Source organism: Contarinia nasturtii, unplaced genomic scaffold (genome assembly GCF_009176525.2).
Source record: "Contarinia nasturtii isolate CC-2019 unplaced genomic scaffold, AAFC_CNas_1.1 Cnas_scaffold_285, whole genome shotgun sequence".
Classification (NCBI taxonomy): Eukaryota; Metazoa; Arthropoda; class Insecta; order Diptera; family Cecidomyiidae; genus Contarinia; species Contarinia nasturtii.
In genome coordinates this window covers 4,391,388-4,400,880 of record NW_022197640.1, presented here as the reverse complement: position 1 = coordinate 4,400,880, position 9,493 = coordinate 4,391,388, and the positions used below count along the sequence as shown (strand labels likewise).

General features: G+C 33.8%; 1 protein-coding gene across 1 annotated transcript; it reads left to right on the top strand.

Annotated features, from left to right (window-relative positions):
* The first annotated feature begins 2,134 nt into the window (after nucleotides 1-2,134).
* On the top strand, nucleotides 2,135-5,721 carry LOC116337573 (modular serine protease-like). Its single transcript, XM_031762252.1, has 8 exons — nucleotides 2,135-2,481; nucleotides 2,910-3,036; nucleotides 3,130-3,470; nucleotides 3,543-4,336; nucleotides 4,698-4,989; nucleotides 5,056-5,208; nucleotides 5,320-5,358; nucleotides 5,436-5,721. Exons 1-8 carry the CDS (start codon nucleotides 2,427-2,429, stop codon nucleotides 5,618-5,620), a joined length of 1,986 nt encoding a protein of 661 aa, XP_031618112.1. The 5' UTR covers nucleotides 2,135-2,426; the 3' UTR covers nucleotides 5,621-5,721.
* Nucleotides 5,722-9,493: the final 3,772 nt, after the last annotated feature.

Sequence of the window (9,493 nt, the reverse complement as noted above, 5' to 3'; positions counted from 1 at the left end):
GGTTTTTAAAAGAACAAGAAAACAGTCAAATTTACAAACAATTCACCAAACAAATGACGAAATCTCATAATGAATTCATTAAACGACGATGAATTAAAAGGTGATCATAATCCCATTCATATAACGATGAACAACTGACTGTTCTACTTTTAATTATATGTTGTTGTTGTTTTTTTTTTAATTCTTTGGACATTACACTTATCCATGATGGACGTGCGTTGATTGATTCAAACGCATTGAATTACAATTAAATCAGGAATTCATAGAAAAAAAAGAGAATAGTACCATTTTTTATTCATATTCTAACACAGTAAAGCAATTAAAAGTTTTGAAATCTTTCACATTGTACGCTTTTAATCTTGATCGATTTATTTCAAGTGTACAAGAAAAGAAAACGCAAGCAGATAGAAGCAAAGTTAAAAAAAATATATCCAAGACTTTAATTATGCAATCGAAAGGGTGGACTATATGCGAAGAAAAAAATAAGCATATCCTGGAGATAGCAACACACGAAGAAAATTGTACTTGCGCTGAATCAATACACGCCACATCGATGTGTGAAGTGAGGGAAACGGGGCAATCAGCGTGACCTTACTTGTCCAAAACTAATTAAAAGGAATATTATTAAAGAAAATTTATAATTGAGGTTGGCTGCCTTGCTGGCTGCACCATAAATTATTATTCTTCTCTCGACCATTCGTTAGTCGACAAATGCATCAAATTATTTCTTTCACACACACTCACTCCTTTTATTTCTTTCTCTCTCTCTCTCTCTCTCTCTCCTTTTTTTCTTGAATAATTTTCAACAGCAATTTTTTTTAAAAATGAGAATTTCAAATGATAAAAAAATGGCAGCGCAGCACTGTGAATTTTTGTGATGAAGATGAGATACAAATGAAATTATTCGACGAATGAATATTAAGAGGCTTTTTACAAAGTTTACAAATGCAAATGCCTGATTTCGATTCATTTTGTATTGATGCCGCTTGTTCGCTGTATGTTTTTTTTTGTATTCTTTGATTTCACACAAATTAAAGCCAAACAAATGAGAACCGATCAGCAATCTCCAGAACAAAATCCCGCTGTAATTAATTGGTTATGATTTCACGTCGATGATTTTATTAATAATTTGGCTTGGGCGATACTACTGAGAAGAAAAAAACTCCATGCAAAATGTATAATACAAATTTTCGATGGAATTTCCTTTGGTGTGCTGTAATGAATAATTTGGCCATTGAATCGCATCGTATACATAATTTAATCATATTCTGTGAAAAGAAATTACACAAAATCTATAGTTTTGAGTTGAAATTCGTACATGTTGTTCGCCTTTGCAGATGGAACATTAACATAAACCACACAAAAAAAACATTTCATAGTCAGCAATCTAATTTTTTGTAACAGCCAGAACACGTTTTCTAAAAAAAAACCGCTATATTTTCATGGAATACTTTTTTGTGTGGCAAAAAAACTTCGAAATATTAATAATAATCGAACCGAAATTCGAATATAATTTTCATTTATCTGTTGGAATCGGTGATAACCGATGACTTTTTAAAAAATGTCAAATCAAACCACAATGAGTCGTTAGCACGAGGTGCATATGTCTACAGATTGAATGTCGTCATAATACCAGTTATTTTCTGTCCCATTCATTCATGCATTCTTCTTCTTCTTCTGTTTTTCATTTACATATTGATTAGCTGTAAACAAAACGTCAGTGTTGCGTAGCGTTTACTGTTTTGAGACGATTCTGTTATCGCAATGGCTATGGTGATGATGACAACAAACGTATTCAAATCTTGTTGGGTTTCATGAGTGTAATTATGTAGCAACGCTTTGATAATCTGTGTAAATATCTGTGACGCATACACACTCATACACATGCATGGGCTTGTGTTTGCCGCACATTCGTGACAATATTTTTTTTTCTTCGTTTCGTGTTATGAATACATCTGGGAATTCAATCGTGTATTGGCATGAAATTTAGTGACACTGAATTGAAATCAATGCCACGATACAAATTGGAAATCCCATTAATATTATATACACAATTAAAAGTACGCTTGTAGTTACAAAAACAAAATGCTTCGACATGTTATTGTTGTTTGTATCGGAACGGAGTGTGTTGTTTCACAGTGAAAACTGATAGAGATTTCTATTTCATCTTTTTTTTCTCTTTGTCTCTATTTGATTTTGTTATAATTTTTTGTTTTGTTTATCACAAATGATTCGAACTGATAGATTAGTGTCTTCGAGCGAGCATAGAAAAATAGTGTGATGATTGTCATTGGAATTTGTTTTACATTCTGTGCGCTGTGGTGAAGCAGAATTAAGCGCACAATTGATTGGCGGCAAATCAATAATTGCAAAGTGAAATTTTTGAAAGTTAGACATGTCATTTGTTTTTGTGTAAAGAATTTAGCATGTATTTATTTAATTCGTTAATTTTCTCACTGAGCATTTTGGCCGTCGCTCAATGTAAGTGGATTTTGGATTTTGTTTATTATAGTTTTGTTTTTAATTTATCGACAAGTGTTTATTGGGAACATTTTGGTTAATTATTGCTTTTTTTCTCATTTGTTTCACTCATGTCGATTCAAACGCATTCAAATGTTTATTTCGTGCATGATGACATGTGTTTTCTTTCATTTCGAATAATAATCACAAAAATGATAAGAGCTATAGTAGTGACGTGTTTGTTTTCTAAAAAAAACCAAAGGTCAGCAATATTGACAATCACTTCACCGTCTCAATTTCGTCTTCTTAATAAAATATATTTAAACTATTGACTTGTACTTGATATAGACCTGAGATGTAGCCGCAAAACATGTTATTTTCTCTGTTAAAATGATCATTGGTTTGTAACTCATCCATATTAATTTCTTTTTCTGCCCCTTTATTTACAGCCGCAAGAGTTGCAAATCGTAATAGTTTCGTTCCACGAACGATACAGTGCACCGCATTCGAATGGAAATGCGACAATGGACAGTGTATTGATTCGTCGGAAGTATGCGACGGCATAGCAAATTGCAGGTTTGTTATCGGAATTTTCTTTATTTGATAAAAAAAAAACTTCTCATTTGTAAATACGAAAATAATGTCCATTTGGTTTATTTAATAAATTAGTGACGGGAGCGATGAAACAACCGACAATTGTATTGCCACAACGTGTCCAAGATATGCGTTCCGATGTAACTATGGAGCTTGTGTTGCTGGTAATGCTGAATGCAATCGAAAGATTGAATGCTTAGATGGATCCGATGAAGCAACGGAAAAATGTCCAACAAAAACTCAGGAACAATTACAAGGTTCATGTAATAGAAATAGTTTTCAATGTGATAATGGAGATTGCATAAATGTAGAATATTTGTGTGACGGGGCTCCAGAATGTAGCGATTCGTCTGATGAATCAGTTAGATATTGTGCGAGCACACATTGTCCATCGTATGCATTTAGATGTGGAACCGGTAAGAATATAACAAAAAAATATCGATGTTATTCCAATGAACATTAATAATTTATTATCGAAACCACTGTAGGTGGATGCATTAGTGGCAAGAAAAAGTGCGATAATCGCATCGATTGTATCCTGGATGGTAGTGACGAAAACTGGGCATTGTGCGGTAAAAGGAAAAATGAGAGTCTATCAATCCGACCTCCGGTTGTTCAGGTGAATACATCGCAAAGGCCAGTAAATACATTTCAAATGTCGACCACATTTGCACCAACGTCAAACATTGACTCGTGTCGTGCTGATAATATTCCAGTGAATGGCGACGCATATTATCAATATGATACGACAAAGAAAGTTTTGTATGGTGAAATTGTGGAAAATTTTGTCAGTATAAATTATAAATGCATTGAAAATCATGAATTGATTGGAAACGGAACAAACATATGCATCGGAGGTCGTTGGCAATCACAAAAACCACAATGCAAACCGAGATGTAGTGCGTCTGAAATTCAAGGTGTTACAATATCGGCAAATTGCTTTTCAATTGTGAACAACACACAAAAGTCGACGTCATGTGTTCGACCAGTCGAACCTGGAACCCTTGCATATGTGAGTTGTCAACGTGGTTATGAAAAAATCGGACCGCAGCAAACATTGACTTGCCGAGAAGATGGACGCTGGTCACCAACACCGCAGCGATGTACACAGATTTGCGGAGAAATTAATGAAGGCACTGCATATATAGTCGGAGGTAGTGTAACAACTATTTCACGAATTCCATGGCATGCTGGCATTTACCGGAAGAACAGTTATGATGGCAAATATTCACAGATATGTGGTGGAACAATTATCACTTCGAAAGTCATTATTTCGGCAATGGTAAATAACAATTCCAATTGACCTAGTCAAAATCCAGATATCAAACGAAAAATTAAACTTTCAATTTTATTCGACTGCTATTTGATCCCTTTTGTTGTTGTTTACACCGAGTCGAATGAAATTCAAAATATTTTTTCAATTTTAATTCTTTTCGCGCAATTGTAATAATAAGTGCATCGTTTTTTTTTCGCTGATAAAAATTGTGCAGATAAGAGTGCCAAACAATTTTTTACAGCGAACAATCATGTCAAATTAAATGCGCTGTATAAAATCGGAGTGGAAAACAAAATTATATAGTATTTTATTAAATAATTTAAATGTGAACAAAATCCAATCAAAGTTCATTTTAAAATTATTGCAGCATTGTTTTTGGGATGCAAGTGAAGACAGACCATTTCGAGCGGACGCATTTCTGGTGGCCGTTGGAAAAACATTACGAGACTTTTCCGTCCGTGAAGATCATAAACCGCAATTCTTTGTTATTGAGCACATTTTTTACATTGATGGCTATAATGATCTAGCTGGTTCTTATGCTAATGATATTGCGTTATTGGTAGTTGATAAGCATATTGAATTCCATTCATTTATTGTGCCAATATGCTTGCCACAAAATCTACAATATGCCGATAAGAACGTGGAACCCGGCTGGAGAGGTATGCTATTTCCTGCAAGATTTTATGCAGTACATTTATTTTTATTTTTGTTTATTTATGCACCAGGTTTCACTGCTGGTTGGGGACTGGAAGCGTCAAATGGACAACCGAGCCCAGTTCTAAAAAAAATTGAATTGCCAGTTGTTAGCCGAGAGGAATGTAAAGACAAGTCATCACCTGAATTTGCCAACTTTATTACGAGTGATAAATTTTGCGCGGGTAATGTTAGGAATAGTTTACCGATTTCTTTCTTATTTTTATTCTTGCTTATCATTTCGAGCTGCTGTTTCATTTATATTAAACGATTATGTTTATTTTTTTATTTAACAGGTCATTTGACTGGGGTGAGCGTGTGTCAAGGCGATTCAGGTTAGATTTTTTTTTGTTTATTTTGAAATTTCAATCAGCTAAGTTAATTACGTTCGTTTGAAACATTCAATTTTCAGGTGGTGGTCTCGTTTTCCCTCAGACTGTGCGCCAAAAGACTACGTACACATTGCGCGGTATTGTCAGTACGGGTGGTAATAAAGCTGGCAGTTGTGACAACGATAAGTACACCACATTCACAAATGTAGCACACTACATGGAGTTCATCAACGCTCATATTTCAAAGTATGAACCAAAGTACTAAATTGTAATGTTTTTGCTATTTATTTTAGTTATTTTTCAATACAAATTTTATGTTGAATAAATTTATTGTTCTTTTAAAATTCATAAGAATTTTGAAATAAAAAAAAAAAAAATACTCAGACAATGCACAAAAAAAGTGTTCAAATTGAATAGAAAGAAGAAGAAAATAAATAGAAAAAATTAAACAAAAAAAAATGTTTATATTTTGCAATAAATTCGAGAATTTAAAGTGTTCAAAACAAATTGGAAACATTGTCCTTGATTTTAAATTCTTGTTTGTATGTAAAACGATGTGGCATTTGTCTGCCATAAGCGATTTTTATTGTCTTTCATTCAATAACGAAACAAACAAAATAGCGTCTATTTTGAATGTTATTGTGATTTTATGTTGTTATTTCCACTGTGTAATGTGTTTTTTTGCGATTCGTATAACGTGTGTGTATGCCGGAAGGAACACGTTAGCTGATCGGATTCTTGTTGATTGTTTGTAAATACGTGGATAACAGCATCGAATTGAAAAGGAATCGATTCACGACGACAAGATATGCGTGGCGCGTATATGTATATGTCTGATGTAAACGGATGCCAATCCAATCATTACACTATCTGACATATTGTACGACAATGTAAAATTCAGCTGCTCACATCAGAAGGTATATTTTCAAATGCTAATCGATTGATTAAATTTCAAAGTGCTTTTATTGTTAGTACATAGGAAACGTAACAACTTCCATTTGCTATTTTTATCGTATAATTTTGTATCGTTTATTAAAAGTAACGATAATAGTCATTCGTTTCGTTGACTAAAAAAAATCCTATCCGGAATCTTCAAATACTACGTCTATTCAATAGATAAATACGAATTTCTCTTACAAATATAATTATAAAAAACTATAAAATCAACGAGTGTTCCTTCTGACAATTAAATAGTTTCTGCCAAATGCCATTTTCATATAACGATGTTCACATTTCGCAACGGTGAATTTTGAAAATAAAAAAAATCTTGTTCATCCTTTGCAAATGTTGGATTCAATAGGCAATAAATGTAAGTGTGTGAAGTAGAAAATGTTGAGTGAACAGATATATTTATCTGGTGTGTGACCAGATTTTGATTTTGATTCGCATTCCATGCACGAAAAAGTGTGTTCAACACACGGCTGTCGCCGGTCGATTTCCTCTATTATGGTCTTACATTCGGTTCCATACGGCAGAGAGAGATAGAGAGAGAGAGAGAGAGAGAGAGAAAAGCGGTAGCACGAATCGTTGGGCGCCTCATTGTTCAAGAGCTTGTTCGCACTTGGCTATGGATAACTGACTTTAAGCGATTCCAAGTATGCTGTAAATACGCGTATCATATTTTCGTGCTGTATTTCATACTTTAATTGACAGTTTGTATTACACTTTAATCCAACAGACCTTCGCAGCAATATCCATATCTTGGGTAAATTCGTTTCGATCATCTTTCTTCAGGAGCACTTTTAGCGAAAAACTTTTTATCGATGTCATTTTCTCTAGTTAAAATATATGTATGTGTATGTGCAAAAAAAAAAAGAATCCGCAGCATCGCCAACAACAAATAGAAAATAAATAAATAAAAATATTGAGAAAAAAGTTAAGACAAGATACGCTGTTTGATTTTCGTATACGCCATACTATGCAGTGTACACTGTACACCTAAATGATAGAACGGGGGATACAGAGCGAAGAGTGTTTTGCAGTTCCGCATTATAAGGTACAACTACTTATAAATCGAAGCTCAGTTGCACGTAAACGAGTAAAAAAGATACACGAAAAAAGGAGGCAAGCAAGTGGGGAAACGAGAGAAGCAGAGAGAATAAAAATGCGCCATTCGAGGGAATAAGCAGCTCTTTATTATGAGCTCTTATTACATTTTTGTAATTTACTCAAAAAAAGTTAAATTTATGGGCAATTTTTCGCCATGGATCTTTATGTTTGCTCGTGTAACATTTGTGTAATATAACAAACCTTAAAACCGCAACGGAAACAAATAATAAGGAGAAAAATGAGCCAAACGAAAAAAAAAAAATTATATACGATGGATATATTTCTTTCATCCGCTTTCGATATTTGCACGCATATCGAGAACCGATTTTCGTTTAGCTCATTAAAATGATGCTATGTGATAAATTTTCAACGGTTTGGCTTCACTTCAATTTGATAAATAATGAGACACGACTCTAGTTTTTAAACTACAAAACACGTAATGACCACTAACTTGAATTTATTAAAGACGAGGTAAGTACACCTCCTCTCTCTCTCTCTCTCTCTCTCTCTCTCGATCTCGATTGGAACAAGAGAGAAAAAATAGAATAGGAAATGGCTAATTAAAAAAGTTTTCCGGAACTGGTAAAAGCACTCAGCAATTTATACCTTCACCTCTCCATCCTGAATTGAAATAACTATAAGATTATTTTTTTTGTACGCCAAGGAAGCAACACATTAATATAAAAAGAAAGAAAAAAGTGGGAAACATAAACACGTTCCAGATAAGATCAGATTTGTCGAGCTCAGCATAATTTGCGCGACACTCAACCAGTACACAACAATTTCCCGAGCGCTACTTACCTCATGATTTAATCAGATTAAATGTACTTCTCAAAATGTTCACCAAGACAGGACAATGCAAAGTGACACCAAACACACACATACACCAAAAAAATGCATGCGCACCCGCACACACAAAACACCATTAGTCAAATTGTTTTATTGTGTTAGCAAATTATGAAATTACAAACATGTCTCGTGATAGACCAACTAGCTATCTCATGCAAGTGTCACTAAATTTCAATCTTTTTTTTAATTTTACTAACATGATTTTCTGTGTGCAATAAAACATAGTCAGTTATATGATCTCTGATACGAAACGAACAAGTGAGCCACAGTGTGAATGAATGAAAGGGAATTGTGAATGGTTACGGTTTGGAAACCAGATTAAATTGAAAACTTCTCACTTTTCTGAGAAACAAGATATAAGAACACCGTTTTCATCGTCGCTTACTCGTTTTCACCCTATTCTTCCTTCTTCTTTTTTTTCTGATTCGGCTGAATGATATATTTTTCTTTGTCAAAAAAATGTATATACATAATTATTGCTGATTTATGGAACAAAAAACTTTTTTGCCATCATCAGTGTTTTCACGTTCCATTTCATTCTTTTTTTTCTTTCTAATTTTATATCGTTGTTCGTGTAACGTTGGGACACAACCACCTCTTTCTCCATGTTCGTCACAAATATATCTTTTTGTCTATCTAAAAAAAATTGTATATGCTACACTCATTTATTCGTCGCTCATTGTTCAGTAGTGCTGAATCTCTAGTTACATAATTGATGTGCATTTTATGCTTCTATTCAACTCTTTCGTTTGAACTAATAGAAAAACTGGCGAATCACGAATTCCAGAATGCTACACGTTCAAATAAAAATCATTTAAGGAATATTGAAGCGTAAAAACCATACATTACATTTTGGGGTACGTATTGTTTCGTTTTCATTCTCCACTTTTCCTTTTCATTGCCATTGTAATGAATGTGTCAAAAATAGTTGTGTTTTATCTTTGCTTTTCATTTCTGCCAGATTTCACCGATTTTCAGTTCGAAACACGGTCTCCGAAAAATCAAGCACACTTGAAGGGTTTAAATATATTGCGACAGGTGTATTCAAACAGCGAAAAAATTACATCAAATTTATTTTTTCAACCCTTTCGATTTCATCGCACAGAATAATCGTATCGAACCATGATTTACGCAAGAATAATTCGGTTTTACTTTTGTTTTGTCGTTAATTTGTTGCCGTTTTTTCTCCCTCCCTCTCTCTCTCTCTCTCTCTCTCTCTCTCTCTCTCTCTCTCTCTCTC

Bases quoted from the DNA above. Each gene is read 5' to 3' on its own strand.
- LOC116337573 (XM_031762252.1), top strand. From the start codon at position 2,427: ATGTATTTATTTAATTCGTTAATTTTCTCACTGAGCATTTTGGCCGTC. The intron at 2,482-2,909 runs GTAAGTGGATTT...CTTTATTTACAG, and splicing joins CATTTTGGCCGTCGCTCAAT to CCGCAAGAGTTGCAAATCGT. The intron at 5,209-5,319 runs GTAATGTTAGGA...TTTATTTAACAG, and splicing joins GAGTGATAAATTTTGCGCGG to GTCATTTGACTGGGGTGAGC.